At 45.0% G+C, this 24,952-nt stretch overlaps 1 protein-coding gene across 1 annotated transcript in view; it reads left to right on the top strand.

Annotated features, from left to right (window-relative positions):
• Nucleotides 1-1,221: 1,221 nt before the first annotated feature.
• clybl (citrate lyase beta like) overlaps nt 1,222-24,952 on the top strand; it is a gene marked incomplete at its 5' end in the record, with an annotated part of 86,050 nt that continues 62,319 nt past the window's right edge. The window contains one exon of the mRNA XM_083638204.1: nt 1,222-1,259. Coding sequence (XP_083494330.1) covers nt 1,222-1,259 — 38 coding nt within the window. The remainder of the gene's footprint in view (nt 1,260-24,952) is intronic.

Genomic DNA, 24,952 nt, shown 5'->3' with positions numbered 1-24,952 from the left:
CTGTTGTCTCTATCTCTGTATTACAAAAATGGCAAGAATTACAATCAATATTAAAATTATTCTCAGGAATAATCCCCTTGTTGGAGTGGATATTGCGTTATAAGAGTGGGGGGCACAGGACCCCCTGGTGCGCAAGGTCCTGGAGGTGGGGGGTCTCTGCCGGAGGTGTGGTACCCGGGCAAGGTGAGGGGCAGGGCGGGTAGTGGAGGGGGACCTGCCTGGGTCTCTGGTGCCCAGGAGAGGGGCTCCAGGCCTGGGTAGTGGATGGGTGGTGATAGGGGACTTGCCTGGGTGTCTGGTGGCTGACAGAGGGGCCCCAGGCCTGGGTAGGGGATGGGTGGTGATAGGGGACCTGCCTGGGTCTCTGGTGCCCAGGAGAGGGGCTCCAGGCCTGGGTAGTGGATGGGTGGTGATAGGGGACCTGCCTGGGTCTGTGGTACCCGGGAGAGGGGCTCTTAGCCTGGGCAGAGGCAGTGTGGAGGTAAGGGGACCTGCCTGGGTCTGTGGTACCCGAGATAGGGGCTCTTAGCCTGGGCAGAGGCAGTGTGGAGGTAAGGGGACCTGCCTGGGTCTATAGTACCCGAGATAGGGGCTCTTAGCCTGGGCAGAGGCAGTGTGGAGGTAGGGGGCTGGCCTGGGTGTCTGGTACCCGAGATAGGGGCTCTTAGCCTGGGCAGAGGCAGTGTGGAGGTAGGGGGCTGGCCTGGGTGTCTGGTACCCGAGATAGGGGCTCTTAGCCTGGGCAGAGGCAGTGTGGAGGTAAGGGGACCTGCCTGGGTCTATGGTACCCGAGATAGGGGCTCTTAGCCTGGGCAGAGGCAGTGTGGAGGTAGGGGGCTGGCCTGGGTGTCTGGTACCCGAGATAGGGGCTCTTAGCCTGGGCAGAGGCAGTGTGGAGGTAGGGGGCTGGCCTGGGTGTCTGGTACCCGAGATAGGGGCTCTTAGCCTGGGCAGAGGCAGTGTGGAGGTAAGGGGACCTGCCTGGGTCTATGGTACCCGAGATAGGGGCTCTTAGCCTGGGCAGAGGCAGTGTGGAGGTAAGGGGACCTGCCTGGGTCTGTGGTACCCGAGATAGGGGCTCTTAGCCTGGGCAGAACTGACACACACGAACTCTTAATGCGTTGTTGGACCGTGTCAAGAGGCGTAGCCAGACCGTGCCAAGAGGCGTAGCCAGACCGTGTCAAGAGGCGTAGCCAGCTGGCTCTGCGGGTCTGCAGTTAGATGTATCTCAGCAGAGTTGTCAAACGGCTTGCTCCACAGTAAGTCCGAGTTTATCCTTTTCTTCTTCCTCTTAATATTGTCTGTGCACAAAATAATTATGTGGTGGAACTTAACGACGCTAATTTCGTTTTATATGTTTTAATGCACTTTGATATCACGGTAGCAACTGTGACCGAACGACAGTTGTTGTTCGGGGAGATACAGAGCAGCATTACTGTGCTGTTCAGCCAGGGACAGACTACCCGACGGTTGTCAGTCGCTGTTATTTTCACACTACACACTTGTCAATTCATGGTTCATCTCTGTAATGTGTGCAAGAAAGAGAGTAATGGCTTCACTTGTTTGCACTGCTTGTGTGTGTGTGTGTGTGTGTGTGTGTGTGTGTGTGTGTGTGTGTGTTCACTCAAATTCATTGTAATAATAAGTAGCGTTATATAGACAATTATTCTGTTTTTTCTTTGCACTTGAATATACAGTATATCTCGAGGAATGGTTTGCTGAGCATGCAGTATCTTTTTTCAGGAAAGCCCTGCTTCACATTTCACAGTTAGCCTATACAGTTAGCCTATACATACAATTAGCTTTAGCTTATACAGTATACTGTAGGTTTCAACTGCTGGCCAGCAGCTTCACTGGACCCATAGGGACTGAAGTGACTTGCTCATGGGCACAAATGGTAGTTGTCTGTACTCCATTGTAAGGAGGTGCTCCTCTTGAGGTGAGAGGAGGGCATCTGTATAGGCTAGGATGGAGACAGAACCCCCCCCCCCCCCCCATGTATTTTCTGATATTTAGGATAGTCATGTAAAGTATATTGCATTTTTGTGTAGCCTCTTACAGGTACCAAATTCTGTCTACAATAAGTCTGATAAGCTGAAGGCTCACTAATGAAAATGCTTTCTTGCAGCGGTTTCTATAAGTTACGTTTTCAAAGTAATGTTGAGAGTATTGTATTGTATTGTATTGTATTGTATTTCTTTATTTATTTGTTTGTTTTATATATGAAGATATTTGTCAGACCTCATTCAGGTAAAGGAGTAGGTAGTAGTGTGTGTTAGAGGTGTTAATGGTAATTAAGATGAAGTCATGAGAAGCCAATCATAGATGTTAGTAGTCAAATTTGCCTGATAATACTATGCTCCTCTACTTTTGTAAATCTTCATTCAGTCCAGTCTCTCAGGAAGAATAAAAGCAGGACTTCAAACAGTTTCAATGTCAGTTACAAAGAAGCTAGTGGGCATCATGACATGTGGCTCTAATTCAAGGCACATTAATTTCCAGAGGCACTTGACGATCCTGCTAATGCAGAGTGTGAAGTGACTGTCACGCCAGTCTGTTGTGTGTGTGTGTGTGTGTGTGTGTGTGTGCGTGTGTGTGCGTGCGTGCGCGCACACGTGCACGTGGGCGTGTGTGTATGTCTTTGTCTTTGTGTGTGGTTGTGGTTTAATATGGGGTGAGCCCAAACAGATCAAAGATAAAATGTTTGGTCAGTCTCAGTAGTATTCCCCATTTGACTAATAATCTGACATTGATATTTGATGGGTGGGCCTATTTAATTAAAGTATTTTCCTGTTTTTTCCTTTAGCATTTGAAATACACAGACAAATCAAAGTAAAAAAAACAATGTGTAGCCTAAGCATATAAACTGGCTATGACTTCCTATTGGGATTCATATTAGATGTTTGCTGAGGTCCTATAGGTGCTTTGGGGGAGCAGCACTTCCATGGTTAAAGGCAGCCCCCTCACATGGCTGGAGCTGGAGTGGAATGCGTGTGTGTGTTTTATGGACAGCCTAGAGCCCTAGCCCTGGCATTGGCGGCAGACTGCTCTTTGTCACAAACACCCTCATGTCAAAGATGCAACAGCATCCTGCAGGAAACATCGACTGCCGCTATGAAGTCGACAAGTGATGAAAGTAGCCTAGAGGTTGTCAATTAAGACAGCCAAGGCCTGGACCTTATAAGTTAATGGGCAGTTTCCCCTCTCAGGGCCTGCCAGGGCTTTATAGCACAGCTTATAAAACCCCCAAGTGTAATGCACCCCTATAACGTTTTCAATTAACAGAAAGGACGTAAAGCAGTGCAGACACTTGGCAATCAGGCTAGACTGTTTGTAAAGTGGCGTTTGGCATAAATTGGGAAGTGAATTTTCGATTGCCGCAGTTTTTTAAATGCGCCAGCTACTGTGTACATAATTTTATTTTGATGGCACTTCATGCTGACTCAAAGCACTAAAGACTTCCTGGTGTCTGCCTATTACCAGTCCTTTGAGCTTGGTCGTATGGATGTGCAGCCTGAAATGAAAAAAGACCTGTTTTATCAGTTGCAAAAGAAATTGGAAACAAGACGCATTTTATTTAGCTATAGATATTGCCCATAAATTTAGTGCAACGTCTGTCTGCTATAATTGCAATGTTCATTTCACAGTATGTTGCCTAATTGCTATAATAACATTGTCCTTTAATATTAGGTGGAATAGATGAACACATTTTGGGAAAGAAACTGACAAATATTTCACACCGGATGTTTAACCGCGCAAGTACCTAAAAATCACAGATTTATTTATTGTAAACATCATAAAGTGTTGTACTTACCAGCAGCTTATTTGTGATGCTAATATATATACAAGAGCAATTATTCAAAATGCTCCAAGAAAATCCCTCCACTCATCTGGTGCCCTGCGTGGTGGTGGAGTTGCGTTGGCTTCCGGTAGAAAAATAAATGAGTGTTGAATAAACAGCAATGTGTTGACACCTCATTTCCTCATTGATTGGTGGTGGAGGCCGGGCCAGAGGTGTGTGGCCATAATCCAATCAAGCAAGAAAACAAGCTTGGTGACTGTGTAACCCAATGCTTTAGAGCAGGCCCAGCCAAGTCAAGCCAGACCCCACGTGCTAGGCCTTTCTTCAGCTGTCTAATGCCTTATCTCATCTGTTTACTAGCCACATGCGTGGCCATTGCCTGGTGAGTGACCCCCCAAGTGTGCTGGAGATTTTGATAGATGCTGTTGGAAAATAAGTGGACCATTTTTAAAAGCCTATCTTCTTCCCCCCCCCCCCCCCCCTCTTATAAGATATATGAGACGTTTCAGCCCCTATAAGCAGGAGATACTTTATTTGGTCTAGATGGATTTAATAGCATTGGGGTTAAAATAAACTAAATCTACATCACTGCATTACTCTGTGTGTCCCCACACGTGAGTGTATGCACCAGTGCACACCTACAGGGACTTTTTTTTTCCACTTTTCCTTTTTTCGAGCCAGTACATCAATAAATCGCTCTATTACCTGTTGTTGACCCAGCTAAGCTAGCCTTTGAAATGTGTTACAGAGCATTAAGTTAACACATGTTGCTGTGTGAAAACAAAGCTCTGGCGACTGGCGCGGGGACCAGCTGAGTAAACGGGGGTTGAGGGAATAGGATGCGATGGCAGAGAGGCAGAGAGGAGAGGCCTAACACTTGTCCCAGGCAGCGCCGACCATGGCGGATCCATACGGCTAACAGATGGATGTGTTACCCTGGGTCCCCTCAGACAAAAACAACCAGCCCCAAAACAAGTGCCTCTACTCTGGCACCCGAGCCTTTGATCAACAGCACATCTTTGGCTTCGGAGCAGGACTCCTCCGGACCCCAGAGCGCACATGGGATCGCATCTGTCCAAACACGGCCAGAGAGGAATGTGTGAACAATGCAACAAAAGAATTCTGTTCTAGATGCTTGGGCTGGACTTGGCTAACGGCTGGTTTATGTGGTTTAGAGATTGAGCGTGGTGGTCAGATTGAATGAGGAGCTGGGGGAAATATTCAGTGTTTTTAATGATAACACAAGTGTGTTTGCTTTTTACAGATGTGAGCCAATAGAAGTGCTGGGATGAAATCTCGCATATGAAAATGACCCCTTTCAAGAGTAGCCCAGATTGTTATATTTTTTTACACCGTTTGATAACTATCAATATGTTTAGTTCGAATTGTCTTTGATGGTGAAAATATCTGTTAATCAAATGGCTACAGTATTGTATATTATTTTACAAAACTGCCCTTGTGTTGTTGTTGCGGTGGTGGTGCTATGCAAAAAAAGAAGATGAAAAAAAGCCAACATTTCTAGGTCTTTATAGCTCTGCCTTAGCTACTTTTTCCTAAAGTTGTTTGTGTGTTATTATTTTTTATATAGGCACAATATAGCTACATTAATGGTCAATTCATAGCCACCAGGTTATTGTAAATAGTGCACACTGACCTCCTTATGAGAGACCACCCAATTTCTTGACGGTGGTCATGAGAAGTTGTAGCCTATGTCATTCCTATTTATTGAACTGTATTGGAGCATTCACTATACAGGCATGATGATTAACAATTCCTATTAGCCCCCTGAAAGAGAGCGCTGGGCCGGTACAGTATAGCCCACTTAGCATTAATTGGCTAGCAGGCAGAGTTGTGTGTGGGCAGGATATTGCTTCCAGGTTTGGAGTCAGCCCCTCTGTCAGCCCTCCACAAGGGGTCCATTTGGCTGTTAAACAGACACAGATCTGGGTTCAGCTTACACTCCCCTAAACCCATAGGTGTACGCCTACAACAATGACTTTGGATCAGTTTTTAGTCGGTAAGGGGGAAACTTCCCCTATCCCCTGCTTTCTGGCATCCTCTGCCAGGATGGTGCTCCGCTCTTCTCACGGCACCTGGGTTGGCCCATTGCCATGGTGATGGGCGGCTAGTTCCAGTGCGATGAGGTGTAATTTACCCAGCATTTCCTGTCTGATACACACCACCCTAATGAGAAAGAGGCCCGCTTTTACAGCACAGTGTTTGTTAGCCAGGCACAGCAGGGTTTAGTGTATGTTTGTGTGTTTGTGTGTGTCTGTGTGTGCCCCTCTGCCTATGTTTGTGTAAACGTATGGACATCTATAGGTAGGAGTATCTCCAGGTTGATTTTCGTATGTAGGAAGGTAACTGTTTTGGCCACATGAGATGCAGTTCTCAGTCCAACCCCTCGGTGTCAGTGTTGACAGCGAGCTCTGTGGAGGGAGCTCGGAGAGCAGCTTGGGAGTGAAGCTTGCATCTCACGTCTGACTTGCTTTCATTAAATAGACCCAAACTCTCATTGATTGACTATCTGAGGCAGTTTTGTCTGGAATATCAACACCAAGCTCTCTCTGCATGGTGAGGTTATGCTGCCCAGATTACCTTTTTCAAGAGAGACATCTTGAATATATATATATATATATATAGAGAGAGAGAGAGAGAGAGAGAGAACACACACAATATTTTTAGTAAAGTAGTAAATAATAAGTACAAAGCCTAAAATCTCTCACTGTTCAAACAAAATGTGTTCCTTCTTTTCCAATTGCATTGGTATTGAGCTTAACTGAATGAGTAAAATGATCACATTCACTATAGGATGTAATTATGTATAATAACTCCAGTCACACACAGGATTGTGTACATTGTGTGTTGACCTGACAATGCATCAAAGCAAATGTAATGGCCCAAATGTAAATGAAATATTAAAGATACATAAGCAATACGGGTTGTGCTAATAATGGGGCTAGATTTCCCATGGCGAGGGGGATGTAAACGAGGGAATTGGACCCTGAGGACTTGCGTGTGTGACAGAGAGAGAGAGAGAGAGAGAGAGAGAGAGAGAGAGAGAGAGAGAAGAGAGAGAGAGAGAGAGAGAGAGAGAGAGAGAGAGAGAGAGAGAGAGAACATGTATGTATGAATGCACCTGACATTTGTTTGTGTGCACTGCATACATGTAGGGTTCCAGTGTAAAAGGTGAATGCCATGATGAGCAGACCTGTTAGGCTGCTACACCACTGAGGAAGGAATGAGGAACATTTCTTTTCTCTGTCCATTTTTGCAGCGTAGAGTAAATTGAAGCCTCTCTGAATTGGCTCTTGACTTTATATTTTGCACTTTATAATTTGTGATTGTTTTTCTGTATTGCTTCATCTTCTACTATTGATGTCATGTGACCAGTGTACTGCATACTTACACTAAGTCAAATTCCTCGCTTGTAATCTGATTACTCACTGTGGTGTGGCTATTACAGTGAATCGTGAATCTTGAATCTTGACACTTGAGCATTCAGTGTGTTAAACAGAGAAATTATAACTCTGTCATAATAAAAACAGGAAATCTGTGATCCGATTTTTCTGAAATCCTGAAAATAGAGAACTATCACTTCCCCGGTTATCATATCAGGGTACGCAGTACGCAGCAAGAGTTGACTATAGTTTCTGTTGGTATTTTGCCTCATTTGGAACTGGCTCGTAGTAGCTTCTCATCACGTGCAGAGAGGCAGCCTCCTGTTACACTACACTTCATTAGAACCAGGGTTCAGTGGTACCGGTACCAGTACCACACACACACACACACACACACACACACACACACACACACACACACACACACACACACACACACACACACACACACACACACACACACACACACACACACACACACACACACACACACACACACACACACACACACACACACACACACACACACACACACACACACACACACACACACACACACACACACACACACACACACACACACACACACACACACACACACACACACACATTCAAACAGCAAAGCCAGTGCACCATCTCCCCACCATGAAAGGAGGCTTTACACAAAGGACGCGCGTGGCTGTCTCTGTCTGTCTGCCCATCAGTGTCTGCTAATGATGCACGCCAGACGCACACTTTTTACACTGACACCCTTCTCACCGGACTCTCCCCATCACTCTATCTCTCTCACTCTCACATGCTCTCTCACTCTCGCTCTCTCACTCTGTCTCTCACACTCTCTAACTCTCACAGTCTCTCACTCTCTCTGTCTCACACTCTCTCACACTGTCTCTCTCTCACTCTGTCTCTCTCTCTCTCACACACACACACACACACACACACACACACACACTCTCACGCTCTCTCTCTCTCACACTCTCACTCTCTCTCTTTCTCTCACTCTCACTCACTCTCAGTCTCACTCCCCCTCTCTCTCTCTCTCTCTCTCTCTCTTACTCTCTCACTCTCTCTCTCTCACTCTCTCTCAGTCTCACTCCTCTCTCTCTCTCTCTCTCTCTCTCTCTCTCTCTCTCTCTCTCTCGTGGTGTTTGTTTGGCTGCTGGGTTTTGTTTGTTTATTGTTTCCAGATGGCAGACGCAGACTTCATTTGTGTGGCTTTCAAGTTCCCAGAGAGCTTTTTACTGCCTTGGCTCAAGCGCTTATCCTGTTTCCTCTAGCCGGGCTTTATGATGGGCCCTTACCTAGCAACTGGAAACAACTGTCACTACCAGTCTGCGTGGGCTCACGAGGAGCGGGAGGAAGCACAGAGAACACGCGCGCACGCTCTCCATCAGAGCACCCTCATTAGAGACAGTGATCCACAGATGAGGAGGATGTTTCTGCTCCCTTTACACTTTACATGCTTTCATATGCATTCATATGCATTGTGTGAGGCTGATTCTTTGTTGACATGACCGCTTGACAGCCTGCTCACAGTGGTGATGAGGCTGGTAGTCCCCCCCCCCCTGTCCTCTCCCATGCAGGTCTAACTGGCTCTGGTCTGGGCATCATTAGGCGCTGTGACGTCAGTTATTTACAGGAACCCAGGAGGGCCACTCGCCCAGTAAATGTGGGGGAGGACCAGTGCATGTCTTTACTCATCGGATGCGGTTTAAAGACGGAGCGGTAATCAAAGCTCCCAGCTATATAAAAGCCTCCCCTTCTCCTTTTCTCCTGGCTGCTGCTGAATGACTGATTACCCTGGCATTCCAAACGGCCTAATCCCATTTCTAGCCGTGATTTAACCCGGAGTAACAACAGTGGCCAAGGCACTGCTCCACTGGCTTACCCCATAAAGCTACTCGCTGAAGGGAAAAGTCCACAGCCCTCATCCTACGTTTCTGTGGGCATATTAACAAATAAGTCAGACAAGTTTCCTCCCGTAAAAGTGATTGTTTCGATGATGCTAGCTAGCAAGGCGTTGAAAGTGGTTGCACGGGGCTCAGACGACGTCAGCTGTAATCAGGGGATAATGAAGTGCGTGTTAAGGATGTGACGGGGTGGAAGGTGGGGCTAAAGATAGAGGTAGCAGCACAGTGCCGTACTGCATGTTGGGAACAGAAGCACGCGTCGCTCGCTCACTACACTCACCCGCTCGTGACCCTGCGTGAGGGGAGCCCAGCTGAAATGTCACTTCAATGCCCACGTAATCGCTGGTGTTTGTGTTTTTATCAGCGCCGAGTGCCTGGCCCACGGGCTAATCTCACCAGGGTTTGGGCTCTGGTGCTGGGCTGAGGCAGAGAGGACTGCCCGCCGTGACCCATATCTCCGTGCCATGGCGGCTAAAACACTGGCGGGCCGGCTCTACTTTACAGTGCCATCAGAGTTGACTAGCAGGCCCTTTGCCAGGGTGTTTACTATGAAGTGTCTGCCACAACAAGATAATGCCTGCACTAATGCCCTCTAAGGAGGACACAGCCACGCTCACTGAGGAGGGCCCGGCCAGCTCTGCTTCATCAAGCTGGACTTTGTGAAACCACTCGACAGCAGTAATACACTCAGCAGATGTTTTCACACCGAGTGTTAGGTGGTGTTGTACCGCCTTTATAATAATAACTACTATTATAGAGTACCACAGGGATGACGTCATTTCGTAGGCTTACCCAGAAGTCCCTGCACTTCCTGTTTCATATAAAAGTCGATGGGATTTTTGTATGGGGATTATGGTTAAATGCATGAAATAAGGTCTTCGGTTAACAAAAGTTTATGAAACAGCGAACTTTGTGTTCAGCAAAATAATCCTCACAACTGAGGGCCACTTTAACGACTTTTGAAGCGTTCAAAAAAGCGTAAAAAAGTGGTCCTCATTTGTGAAGATTATCTTGCTGAGCTGACTAAGCTGCTAAGTTGGCTTTTTCATAAACTTTTGTTAACGGCAGACCTTATTTCATGCATTTGACCAAAATCCCCATACAAAAATCCCATTGACTTTTACACGTAGGAACCGGAAGTGCTAACATCCAGGTCTTCCGGACTCATTCCTGCTGTACTCTAGCAATGTGGAAAACAGTATATACAGTAGCAGGCTCATCTATCTTGCTGAATATGTCTTTGATCACTCAGCAGTGCACTGTGTTCTTGCTGGTTAGTCGTGAGGATCAGGGTGGGATTTCACAAAGCAGAATCAATGTTGCTGCTTTCATATTGACGCTGATAAATTGCCTCGAATAGTTTGTTTTTGCCATTTATGAAAAGAAGAGGAACTGAAAAGTGTACCCTTACAAATATTCTACAAGTTTCACCAAGTAAGTGTAAGGTTTGGCCATTGTGAAATAGCCTGTGTGTGTGTCACATGATAGATTGTTGTTCTAGTGAATGGACACCTTTGCACTCACTCAGCTGCACCCATGGGAGGTCAGAAACCTGCTCAACCCTCTCTCATATCCCCGTCCACCCTCTACACACACACACACACATGCACACGCGGCACACACACACACACACACACACACACACACGTGCACACACACGTGCACACACGGCGCACACACGCACGCACGCACGCACACACACACACACACACACACACACACACACACACACACACACACACACACACACACACACACACACAGAGGAAATATGTCAGCAGTGGAGCGTTTGATGGTCTAATTAAAACCAGTGGATATTTTTGATTCATTTCAATCCCTTGACGTCTGTGTGTGTGGACACAGGGGCATAATAAAGGAAGTTCCTCTATGCAATGGATGGATAGTTTTCCTATTTTGCTGTTAGGTTGCAATTCTAAATATTTCGTTTTCCATTTCATAACAAGGCTTGCCATTGATATGGATGCCAGGAATGGCTGCACCACCCTTTTGTGAGTACCTCTTGCTTTGTCTGGAGTTCACATTTACTGATGTTTCTGTTTCACTGGGCTCCAAGTAAAGCACACACACTGACCGTCTTTTCACAATAAAAGTCAGATCCACTATGGTCATGAAAACATAAGAGACAAGTTGTGCAACACTTCTTGCAGTTCTCCATCATCATGAGGATCATGCTACTACATGTTAGATTGCAGATCCAGATGTGTGTGTGTGTGTGTGTGTGTGTGTGTGTGTGTGTGTGTGTGTGTGTGTGTGTGTGTGTGTGTGTGTCATTGTCATTGTACTTTCCTGAGGTCATACAATATGATCTATTTACTGAACATTATATACTGCTGAGTTGCAGTCAATAGAATTGTACATTGATGCCTTAGATCCTGTTCTGTAAAGGCCTGATTCAAGATTCTGCAGATCCTTCTCCAATGGACCCTTTTCACGGGGGCCATTTTGTGTTGAAAAGGCAGAATAAACACAGGTGCAAGCAAAACACTAATGAGGGTTTCCAAATTCCAATCATGGAAGTTTGAAACCCTCATTAGTGTTTTGCTTGCACCTGTGTTTATCCTGCCTTTCCGACACAAAATGGCCCCCGTGAGAAGGGTCTATTATAGTGTGGTGAGATGACAGGCGATAGTCAACTGTACATTTCCATCAGCCGTGTATTAAAACTTGTCATGTAATATTCTGAAGGGTTGGCTGCTTCTTGTTTTAGAAAGGTTACATAAAGTGTTCAAATACAAAGCAGGTTTTTAATCTGAAGCTAGTCTCATTATGTGTCATCTACTACCCTTGCTGCTTCATTTGAGGAGCAAATAGACAAGCTTATAAAATCAATGGACTAAAACAGGTTGCCTTACTGTGTTATTAAAGAGCAGAGGACATAGACACGCATGCATGGACAGACACACAAACACAAGCAGCATGGTCAGTTGGCTTATCTTTGATGTACCCCGATTGAGAAAGACATTCCCCCCCTATCAAAGGATTACAAATAAACTCCAATGAAAAGACTGATGCGCAAAAGGTGGCCTGTGTTCTTTCTGTTTGTATCACATTTGTTTGAAATAAAGTCTGTTAGGCTGCTTTTGATCTAAATGTGCCACATGACGCCTATAGTCCTTGATATCGATTTGATTTAAGACGTAGGCCTAGTTTAGGCTACGCGAATAGTCTTCAGTTTCCTACTTCTACAGAATATTCCACTTCCTGGCTTTTCTTAATTTGGCTGCGTCTCCAGCCGCCATATTCACCATGAAAAGTGGCCTGCGCACTGAATCCGAGGGCAGTATAGGCTGGAGCACAAGCAAATTGCCATGCCTTTTAGTCCCATCTTCAGTGATGCGCTACTTCCTCCAGCTTTTGTCTCCCGTGTGGGGCCACAGCTGTGGGGCTAGGTGCTATCCACGCTCCCCTCCCAAAAACGTGCGGCCACGCGCCGCTGCACCCCAAACACTAAATAGGAGCATTAGACACACCATGTTAAAGGCTGCTGGTGCCTGAGCTGTGCCTGTGGGTGCGTGTCTTGTCCCATGGCCAGGGACACGCGCATTAAGCATCTACACACTCACGCAGACACACAGACACACTCACAGTTGCACACCGCATGACACAAGTTGTCTTCTGCTCAGTATTCTTCCACCGGCCAAATGCATTTTAGATATATTCTTTTGTGTTTAAAAGCCTACCCATCATGTCCCCATTGTTCCCGTCGTTGACTTCTGCTGTGTCTGGTGGCTCCGCCGTTTGACGTGTCATTACGCTGCCCAAGAGTCGCCATGTCCTTTTTTGCTCCCGTGGACTCTTCCCTCTGCCTTGGCTTTCCCCCCGCCCAGCTACAGAGCCCGGCGCTGTGAAAATACCCACAAGGCCTATCTACCCATATGTAGTGTTGCAGATTTTGATTATGCACCAGCAGCATCGCACCTCAGCAGGGTATATCCAAACATGAAAATTAATTCACAGCTAAATGCTGCTATATGCAGTCCGAGAGGGAGAGGAGAGGAGAAATCAAACACAGGTTTACACCAGTGAACAGACGAGCAGGGAGAAGACAGCCTAAAGGCAGGCAGAGCCCTGTTCATTAATGTGCAAAGTAAATGGAACAGTAAAAAAACAACAACCCCAAAACACACAATTTCAATAGAGGGAAGAGCCCTTTGATTGCTGGGAATTTCAATGGGCATAAGAAATTGACCTAAATAAAATAGATGTAAAATATTCTTCGAGCTGATTAAAAATCAAGTTAATGAAGAAGGAGAATAAAATCAGCGTAATGAGCTGAAATGATCAACTCAGCAGCGCTCTCACAGGAGAGCTACATTGATCAGTCTCAAATGAGAAAGTTGGGGCCAGCTGCTGTCTAGCTTTTACAGGCAAACTTGCTACCTTGAAGCCGGGATTTGTGTTCAGGTTCAGCTATCAGGTTATCAAGTTCACCCTGGTTTCTCTCCCTCTACGCTCGCCTTGTACTGGCTCATGAGAGGGAACTAATCTGCCTTTTTTTCCCTTTCTTTTTGTTGTTGTTGGACTTGTTCGACTTCTCCCAGTATACTGTGAGCGAAGGTGGCCTGTAGTAGCACCTTACTGGCTGCAGCAGCTAGCGTCCTTCTAGTCTATCTGTAATGAAGTTTAGCATGAAAGTACTTGGGCATGACTTTGTCTCAGAGCAATGCAAATGGAATTGCCCCCCGATGGTTTGGAATGCACCCAGCTGGCCTTTAAAAGGTGATAATTGGAAAATACAGGATGCAGCCGGAGTGGAAGGAGGGACCTCGTGTTCCACTGAGTTAGCCATTGCATGGGTGGAGGGAGGAGAGATGTAGGAGGAAGGTGATGTGGTGAAAAGGCACCAAATATATCATATGAATACAACGTACTTACATAACCATATCTTCTTTAAGGGTATTTTTAATTGCGGTGTGCACACTTTGCTCCTGTGTAGTGTTGGAAGAAATACTGGGCCACTAGTGCTTTCCACAAAATACTGTATTTCTTGTTACTGCCTTGTTTTGAAGGTGGATCAGTGATGTAATGTGATTGTGAAGTCAATTTCTGATGTCTAAACTTTGCTATCAGTTACCTATTTTTATTCTTTGCCCACCATGGTTGTATGGTACCAAGTGACTTTTTATATGTAAATAAATTCCTTTATTATGTTAAAGTTCCACTTTCCACCATTCCACCCAACAAAGGTAACACAAATGGGCACAGTGGCTCAGTGGTTAGCACTGTTGCCTCATAGCAAGAAGGTCCTGGGTTCTAACCCAGGTCCATCCCAGGTCCTTTCTGTGTGGAGTTTGCATGTTCTTCCCGTGTTCGTGTGGGTTTCCTCCGGGTGGTCCGGTTTCCTCCCACCATCAAAGACATGTATGTTAGGGTTAATACTCCTGTCAGTGCCCCTGACCAAGCCACTGGCAATCGAACTGGAGTTGGTCCCCGGGCGCTGCACTGTGGCTGCCTACTGCTCCTAGTTCTAGGAAGGTTCCTAGAGGATGGGTCAAATGCAGAGGATGAATTTCCCCACGGGGATAAATAAAGGATAACTTAACTTAACTTAGAAATCACGTGATTTATTAGTGTTTAAAATATGACCACCTTTTAAAAACCTATAGTAAATAATGCTGTTGAAGCAGGTTGGAAACCCAAAAACATGATTAAAATACTCTAGGTACATACAGTACATGTAGAACATAGGTTGGTCAGTGACAGACCAGTGTTATGTTACAGACAGTATATCAGTGGCATAAATACTGTAGGCTAGTCTGATAGAAGCTGACACAGCATTCCTTGACTTCTGGGGAAGGAAGTGGAATGGGAAGGTCAGGAGGCCTGGACAGGAGTTCTTCCCTTTACAAGGCCAAATTCAAAGCATTTCTCCACTCCTCTCCTTGTGTTGGCCTAACCTAGCGTAAGCCCGTCCATCCGTTCTCCATTACCGTGTTCTCTTCAGAGAGAACATGACAGTGATAAGGCTCTTTTGAAGTCCAGCTTTACAGGCACTAGAGAAAGACAAAGCCAGGGGCAAGCTGCTGAAGTAGAGGGGAAACTTGGCCAACGCTTCACTTTTCCAACATTCAAGCTGGCGTTAATACTCAAACGTCCATATTACTACTCAAAAAGTTCTTGACATGTACCATCTTTACCATATGATGCAGCATCTATCCCTTTCCTGCCTGGCTATAAAAGACTTACAAGTACCTCTTTAAAACATGAGGCTACTAGGCTACATTCCAGTCAAAACATTCTGCAGCATCTCAACCTGCATGCCCTGTGTCAATCAGCAGACATTTCCAGCAACAATATGCCAACGCCCAGTCCACACTGTGTTCAGGAAGCCCTTTAGTAACTCCAAATGGAATATTCTTAATGACTTCCTGTACCTGAGGCCTGCTAATGCTATCTCGGATGATCCAGCAATGGCCTAATTTAACTGTACCCCTGACCTTTGACCTTGATGAAGCATTGTTGTCGGCACTCAGGAATGACCATCAAGGCTAAAGTTGATGTCTAGCCTCTCTAAGATTGCGAGTTTCTACATAGGATGGGAGATAAAAAATGATACAGCACAGTATCGCAATATTTTGTGTGGCAATATTGTAACAATACACGGACCCAACATATTCATCTTTTAAAATCGCAATAATATTGTATCGTGACTTAGGCTAAGGCTGGCTTTACATGGTGAAACTTTCACGCAAAAAGTTGCCGGTTGCAAATTGCATGAATTATAATTTTCATGCAACTTGGCAGTTACATGAAGCAATTGAAAAGTAATCAAGGCTCATGCAACACAGTAGTTTATGTCACTAAAACTAGCCAGCTACATTGGTCATTTTTCATCTGTCATTGTTTTCTTGTTTTTCTTGCTCTAAAGTTGGAAGTGTCATTCCATCTTTGTATCTTATTTCATATCGTTTTCTCGCTGGATAATATCAATTTGGACATGTTGTATGGGTTCTTCTTCTGGCGCTGGCTGGCTACTTTCTTTCATTACGGCTGTCCTGGAGAATAGAAGATGGCAGACATTAATAGCCTATATGCTGGGGGGGGATGCTGGACGACCTAAAAAGACTAAACGTCTGTGGGAGAAGGACTGGCTACTCAAAAGAGGGACCAAATGGTATTTTCACACTATTCAAGGAGCTTGATCCCATGAGTCTCTGGTGAGTGCATTCTCCCAAAACAGACAGCAAACGTTTGCAAAATGTTCAAACAACCGTCATGTTAATGGTAACTAATTGTCATGGTCACACACTCGTATGATTGGTAATTCCTGGCTGTTAATCAAAAGTGGGCGAACAAAGCTAAGTTGGTGACGTGATACGGATGTCCTTATAGAGCAGACCTGGGCCCGGCCCTCCTGATGGTTCTGCCTGGCCCGGGAGATCTAAGACAGCGGGAGAGGGGAGGGCATGACGTCACACAGAAAAATCAGATGTGTTGTGTGAAAGTTTCAGCATGTACGCTATCAGAGTATTCTGATAGCGTGGGGCGTGATTCCCACCCCTACTTCCTACCTAGGACTTTTCCTTTGGGGCCATAATTTATATTATCCGATGAACTGATGTTTGCAGCTCTGTGTTGATTAGCCTAATGTTTCCGTGGCATTTTGATTAACTTTATGATTTAATTCCTTTTGGAGCAAATGTTGGTTTAACAAATCTAACCTTGACGCTTTAGGCTACGTTGTTTACTGGTATAGTGTGGGTAGGGCAGCCAAACCTAGTAATGTTAGCCCACTGCGTTAGCCAGGCTGCCTGGTCTCTTCTCTGTATATCCTTCCAACAGCTAAGAGAGGAGCAGCCTGTCCAGCCAATTATTACGGCTTGAGACTGGCTGCCACAGCTCTCAATCATCCCTTTTTATATGTCAAATAACTAATTAAAAACAAACTGATCAGAAAAATGACCACTTGCACAGGCATTAGCGTTTTAGCCATTTCCCCATCCACAAACATGGGGAGGCGGGCCTTGTGACCTATACTGGTACCTGCCGCCAGAGCGACGATCTAACATGCAGCAGCTTCACTGAACGGGACCAGACCAGACGTCCATCTTTTCTGTGTTGATGCTCTGTACCTACAATCTATGGTCAGGTTCCAAATCTGTCACCGTTCCCTCTGCTCCTCCACCAGTGCAGGACGCCTTGCCCCTCCTCCCCTACGGCGGCTCAAAAGTCGCTCATCCCGTTCACGACTCTTCTCGTCCCTGGCACCTCAATGGTGGAACGAGCTCCCACCTTCGGTCAGGACGGCCGAATCACTGCCGATCTTTCGGCAAAGACTAAAAACACACCTTTTCAGGCTCCATCTGGGCCCTTCTTGAACTAACATCTTTCTCTCTCTCTCTCTCTCTCTCTCTCTCTCTCTCTCTCTCTCTCTCAAAAACTTTACCACTATTCCTTCAGAAGTTGTAGCTGTCATAGACTGTGTTGCATAGTTGATTTCTCTATTGCTGACAACAATGTGTTATTATAAGTTGCTTTGGATAAAAGCGTCTGCCAAATTACGTAATGTAATGTAATGTAATGTAATGTAATGTAATGTAATGTAATGTAATGTAATACATATCGCAAAATCTTTTGAATCGATTTCCACCCCTAGATTCTACAGTGGCACAGAACAGAAGACAGGTTTAAATGCTCTAAGAGAGATTGTCAGATGTGTAAAAATCTGTTACTCGTGCATCAGCTACAGCATCTGCAGTAGTGTAGTTCCCCGATTGGAGAGCAAGCTTCTCCTCTCTGCTTTCTAACCACCTGATTGGCCAGCTTGTCATTTCCACTCACAGTATTTTAGGTCTTTTCTATGTGGATTTCAGTGTAATTCTGAAATGTGTTGGTGTCAAACAAGTTGAAAACGTCACTTTGATTTTCCATGATCCGCCCTGTAGGGGAAGGAAGGGGCACTGGTTGCTGCCCGCCCTGCACCACACCCTTAACGGAGAAATAGGCCAAGCTAGGGTCCTGCTCTTTCCCTCTCACTTTCCACATTGTAGTTGGGTCGATGTTTATGTTTCTGAATCTTTCATCTACTGTAGAATCCACCCACATAAGTTACCCTGCAATATAGCCAGCACCATCTATTCACCATTAGACCAGTGTGTGAAAAACAAGGGTGTTGACACTTGGCAACTTTTGGTACCACATAAATTAAAAATTAAAATTAATGTTGGTTTACATTCAAACTAGAAAATAGCTCATACATTAAAGGTCCCAATTCGTGCAGCTGTAACCTCTTAAAAACGTGTGTCTCTGGTCCATAAAACATGATTCTGGATTCATTTGTCGAAAATATAGCAACCCAATAGTTCGTTCTGACGGAGTTGTCACTTCCTCATCTCGTCGCTTCCCAAGAATGGTCTGTTTCTATAATATATTCAGAACTAACAGTTCCCATTGGCTGCTGAGGGAGAGCCAATCAGATTAGCGTCCGTGGACCAGCACGCTAGGTTGTGTCCACAACTAACGTTAGCAACGAGCTATCGCTAACTTAACGGATGCTACGCTAAAGAGGACATCTCAAAATGCCTAGACTTACCGAATGCACCTCCGCAGTTGCTGGATCACGTACAGTTGGCGTCGCTCCAGCTAGAAGTGTTAATTTTGTGGCTATAGACAAAATGGTGCAGGTAGATTGTGTGAGAGAGACTGCGCGCAGTATGCTTAAAGACCCGAGTGACATCACATTAACCCGTCTGGGGGAACAGTGTAAGGGGCGTGGCTTGAAGGAGACTGCAGGGGGAAGCTGGATAGGGGCAAATCCAACTCTGGCAGTTCTGAGGTTGTGACCACTCATTACAGGGAGGGATGACAGCAGTATATATGCATTTACAAGTAAAAACAGCTTTTGCACGGAATGGGACCTTTAAGATATCGAAGGACTGCTGTAATAAGACAGACAGCCCCCGGAAAAGCTCCCTCAATATTAGGGTACTCACTCTGCTGTTGTATTTGAACCCATTTGTTTTAATCTGTAGCTTTAAACACTGTAGGATGTAGGTAACAGCTTGCCTGGTTGGTTGGATTTGGACTCCTCCAGCAGAAGGTCAGAGTCTTTAACTCTAAACTTCTCTCCTGTCAACCGCAACACTTCACTCCTCCTCTCCAATATGTCCAAGCCCTTCAGGATGCTGTGGAGTCTCCTTCACACTGTGAAGTAGTCTCAGGGCTGTTCAGCTGAAATCTGCATCCTCTTGGCATTTTGCCAATTCAAGTGACTAAACTCAACTGTTTGAGGAAAGAGAGCAGGTGCTGCAGTTAGCCTGGTTCAGAAGTCTACGTTTCCTCCCTATTATAACCTTAGTTACCCTATGTGGTGCAGCGGTACCTTGTCCACCTTACTGTAAGATTTTATACCGCCTGTTTGTCAGTCAGTCTTGTCACACCTATTGATTTATGTTTATTTTGCATGTCATATATATTGCAGTATACATGTACATTATTCATGATTTTAAACACTTCCCCTTTACGTTGAGGCCTATGGAAGTGGGACAGCATGTCTATGTAGCTCTTGCACTTTCATGGGGCTTGCTGACTCATGGGTGGCTGTGTTGCGGAGGAACCCTCCATGTGGTGCACACACAGCACAGCACACAGCGCTGCCTGTGACAAGCCCAGCTTCCTTTTTGCATCCCAGCTTTTGCTAAAGGAAATGTGTTGTTGATTTACTGACGCTGCGGTTTGAGGAGGGTCTGATGTTGTGGAGAGGTTTTTGCTGTTTCCCCCAAAAGACTATTTTGATGTAATAAAAATATGATCACAAAAAAGCAAAGAAATAAAAGAATAAATAAATATGTGAGGATGAAACCTAGTAGATACTAGTGAATTATACTGATGCGTCACCATCATTTATCTCTCACATATGTTTTGACTTAATATGCGTGTGTATAGGACTAGGCAATATTGTGATATGAGACTAGTAGATATTGTCTTAGATTTTGGATATTATTTTTTGGCCATTTCTGCCTTTAATTCAGGGTATCCGCATGGTCTTGAAAAGTATAAAAAGTTGATAAATCAACTTAGGGAAAATTAAGGTCCAAAGAATCTACTGTATATACTATCGTATCGTGATGAAACTTGTGATTTACACCCCTATCACTGATGTGATGAAAGTGGCGTTGGCCGTGCGAAGGCCTAAGCCTTTGTGGTACGCACTCTACCAGGTGAGCCACCTGAATTTGGATATTGTAAGAATGTGGCCTAAATGTTGTATTTTCCTGATTTTAAAGCCTGCATTAGCCTACAGTACGTGATGTCATTTTCTCAACTTACCAGACTGTTGTAGCTGTTCTATTATTTGCCTTTATCATTATATCCACATTATTTATCAAAAATCTCATTGTGTAAATATTTTATGAAAGCACAAATAGTCATCCCTACAATAGTGTTGCAATATTGATATTAATATATATTTGGTCAGAAATATTGTGATATTTGATTTTTGTGTGTGATTTTTGTGTTTATGTGTGTTTGTAGAAAGAAACAAATGGGGGAGACAAGGAGGAAAAGAGGGACAGGAGGAAAGAAGGTATTTTTTATGTTACTGACAATGTACTGTAGTATGTAATAACCTACTTTGATCATGAGAGATCTTATCAAGACAACTTTAAGCTTAGTCCTTTTTTATGTCATCATTTGTCACTTTAAAGGACTTTTTATATTTTGCTCTTTCTATTTTGTGGTTTTTCTTCTGTATTGCGTATACTATTGATGTAACCGCTGCACTGCATACTTGTACTAAACAAAATCCCTTGTTTGTAATCTGATTACTTACTGTGGCTATTAAAGTGAATCTTGAATATTGAGTGTGTGTGTTGTGTGTTGTGTGTTCTGTGTTGTGTGTTGTGTGTTGTGTGGGTGGGAAGTGGGGGTCGTGGGCTGCTGCTTTAGGGGTTTTTAGCAGGCTGATTTTCAGGAAACTTCCTGGTGTGTCAGGATCAATCGGGCTTAAGCCAGTCTTAATTAAAGGCTCGGGGTTGGGCAGAAGTCGAGGGCAAAAGGCATCCCCGTTGGTTAAAAGAATGAATTGTCTGTCTTTGGAGCACTATAGCGAGCATCAGCATTATTGCAAAAAAAAAAAAAAATCCTCACAAAAATCATATTGTTCAACAGTGAACAGGCAACAGATGATGGTGTAAAAATTATCAGCCCACTCAGTTATCACTCTGTCTCTGCCATCTTGTGACATGCTAAAATTGACATTTTATGTTGTACTTTCATACATTCAAATTCAAGAGAAGTTATATTTATACACATAATAGAAGCCTGCATTATTGATTTGTTTCCTGTAATACTTTGTCACCGTACGCATTCTGTTGACTGATCTTATGTGTTAGAGAGCACAAGTGGATCTCTTGAGAGACCATAATGCCCACTTGCTCACCACTCAGTATCGACTCAACAGTGCTTGAGTTTAAGTGAAGGAGTCAGTGAAGGATTCACTATACAGACCATCATACTTTGATTACCGGTCTTATTTTTGTCTCACTTTCTCTCTGTCCCTTTAAAATGTCAGAGAGGTGTTAGGCTTTAGCTATAATAAGAAGTAGGGCTGGGCGATCAATCAATATCTATCACAATATGGTTAATGTATGCAAAATCACGTTAAATAATCAAATTAATGTTCATCTCATTGAACCGAATGGTAATGTTAGGTGTGATGTCAAACAAAACAGAAATATTCAAATAATAATTAATTATCCCATACCTCATTTTATGAGAGTTTTTAAATAAAATGTGCTTGTCATCATCAATTTAGACAGCACAACTGTGTCATAAATAATATTAGAATACCTGGAAGGCGACAAACAATAATATTGAATTATGGCCCAGGCCTAATGAGAAGTAGTTATACTGGGCATCAGTCATCGTCAACCTTTCCTGCTGAAACACAATGGCTTCACAAGTTTCCATGTAAAACAGTTGCAGTGATCGTATTTTACCACTTGGGGGCACAGACAACTTACGAGCTAGAGAAGATGAGCTTTGAGCTGGGGTGTGAACAGTGAGGAAGAAAGGGTGTGCATGTGTGTGTGTGTGTGTGTGTGTGTGTGTGTGGGGGGGGGGGGGGTCCATTAATTAAATGGAATATGATCCAAAAGACTCTGTACTCAGTCATGACACATCATGTCCCACTAGAGAGGAAATAAGACAAATGTCACAGATGTCCCCCCTTTTTTTGGTCTCGGTCCTGTTTTTTCTCCGGTTGTAGTTTCCCTCCAAGTCCAGCCCTCAGACAGACAGCGCCTTAGTATGTTTTGGTCTCCTGAGTGGCTCTTTCCAGTCCACCCATCTGTCAGATTTCTCTGAGGTCCGAGGAGGGGTGTGTGTGTGGGTGTGTTTGTGTCTGTGCCTGGAGGGGTGGGGGGCAAGAGACAGTGTATATCACAGCCTAGACCTAATATCCTAATATATCAGTCTGATCTGCTGTCACACTCATATCCATCTCCCGGGCTGACCCTGGCCCACCACGCCTCAGTTATCCAGATCATCGTATTAGTTAGCCTATGTAACTTATCCATCCATTGCTCTCTCTCTCTCTCTCTCCCTCTCTCTCCCTCTCTCTCTCTCTCCCTCTCTGTCTCTCTCTCTCTCTCTCTCTCTTTCTCCGCTTCCAACTCATGCAGTGCATGTGCTTCAGGCTTCACACCCCCCTACATTCTCCTCACCCACTTCTTCACATTCCTCCCCCCCCCAACAGAGGATCCTTGACACCTGTGGAGTCATGACCAGCCAGGCCATACATCTTTTAATTGACTTTTTTCCCCTATTGTCATATTGTTTAGATGCTTCATCACTGGGATGCCATGCCGGTCAGCTTTGAGGTGTATCAGCGGTTGTTTTACCTTAGATAATTAACTTGATGGAAGCTGGTTTGACATCCAGCAGTGTTATCTATTATGTAAATTGTGAGAAGCGCTCTCACCTGTAGACATGGTGGTAGACCTAATGCTGATAATGCATTCATGTCAGCCAAGGGTTATGTAACTGCACTGAGCACAAACTGCTGAGATGGAAAAGTGCAGACACCTTGCCAGTCTTAATGTATTCAGGCTCCACGGTGTCAGATGGCCCGGGTGATCCACAGGGCTCAAGGCAGCAGTCACCACGTGTGTGTGTGTGTGTGTGTGTGTGTGTGTGTGCGCGCACACACACACACACACACACACACACACATGAATATAGGTGTGTGTGTTTGTTAGATTAGGCTTGGATGTGTGTGTCCATATGGTTTGGTGGCAACACATTTGAATCCTCCTGGCCTTCCGCCAGAGGAGTATAACAGACATAGCATGTATATTTGGGTGTGTGTGTTGTCTGTCACTGCTTTCACGTCGAACCCTTCCCAACGTTGTGTGTGTGTGTGTGTGTGTGTTTTGAGGTGAAGCGCGTTTCTCGTCTCTGCGTTGATCATGTGTCTTTGTATACTGTGAGAGTGTGTGTGTGTGATGCATAGACTGTAAAAAGAGATGGAGGGGAGTGAGTGTTGCTTTGTGGACTCTGTTTTGAAGCCTCCAGTTTGCCATTTTGGCCTCTGCCATCTTGGTGTTCACGCAACTCGTGCGAGACCAGGGCTTTCCCACAGAGCTGCAGTGTGACCTGCTATTGTTCCAGCAAGCTGCATGCTCACTGGACAGGCCACCTGTCAATCACACCCAAAAGATAGTCTTTTATGGTCTAGTTGTCTCTAAACTGGTGACTTATAAAAATCCAGCCCGTACAGTTGTCATGAAAGGTGAAATTAGCTGTAATCGAGGACAAAATCGTTTTTTTGAACCAGGCCGTAAACATGTTTATTTCTACTGTAAAGTTGGGCATTTTAACATGGGAGTGAATGGGGAATCACTCTCCCCTTTGCAGTCAGCCTCAAGTGGCCATTGGAGGAACTGAAGTTTTTGGTACTTCCACATTAGCTTCATCTGTCCAACAAACAACTCCCGTCTCGGTGTGAAGCAGGAGATTGAGGGGTGTGTGTGTGTGTGTGTGTGTGTGTGTGTGTGGGGGGGGGGGGGGTGGAATAGCTAGCCCACAGCAGTGTCCAGGGAAGACAGTCCCAGTGCATGCTGGTCTCTCTGTCTCCCCATTGGTTGAGAGGCTGCTTAAAAGCAAACACCAATCAATCCTCCCTACCTCCCCTGCCTCTCTCTCTCTCTCTGCTACAATTACGACAGGCCCGACGACATGAGTTGCAGAGAAAGCCCCCCCCCCCCCCCCCCCCCTCTCTCTCTCTCCTCCTCCTCCTCCTTTCTGCACTCCACTGTAATCCTGACACTGAAAACCGCCCCTCAGAGAACAAGTGTCAGGCTCAGAATGGAGCGTGGAGTCAACTCCCCTTTTCCCCCTCTGGTTAGCATGTTAGAGGGTGCTAATGTTGATGGAAGTGACAATTAACAATGCACTGATCACAGTGATGTGCTTGTAGTGCCGCCTCACAGCCTCGCTAAAGAGATAAGTGACTGATCTCAACGGGACCGGGACCGGCCAGATGACAGATAAGCACATAAAGGGACAGCGACTTCGGGGAACATAGCCTAAGCTCGCCCACCAGATACTCTGCAAGCTCTCTGCGCTTATAGTATGGGGTTATAGTATTATAGTATACGGCTTTGAGCCGTTATGGAGGCCTCTTCTTTCATTATGTACTGTAGGGTTATAAATACCAGCCATGATAGTATGATACTCTGTGTTAAATGTTGGTCTTTGAAAACACAAGTTAGACAGAGACCATGCAAAGCAAATCAGTGGGAAATAACGCGAGTTGTGTGTTGGACGCATAGAGACACACGATATCTATGCCACAGACTGGCAAGATCAGGCACACA

The sequence above is a fragment of the Poromitra crassiceps genome, assembly GCF_964638095.1.
Source record: "Poromitra crassiceps genome assembly, chromosome: 6".
Lineage (NCBI taxonomy): Eukaryota > Metazoa > Chordata > Actinopteri > Beryciformes > Melamphaidae > Poromitra > Poromitra crassiceps.
Note: the sequence above shows the minus strand (reverse complement) of the source record. Positions and strands in the feature narration are given on the sequence as shown.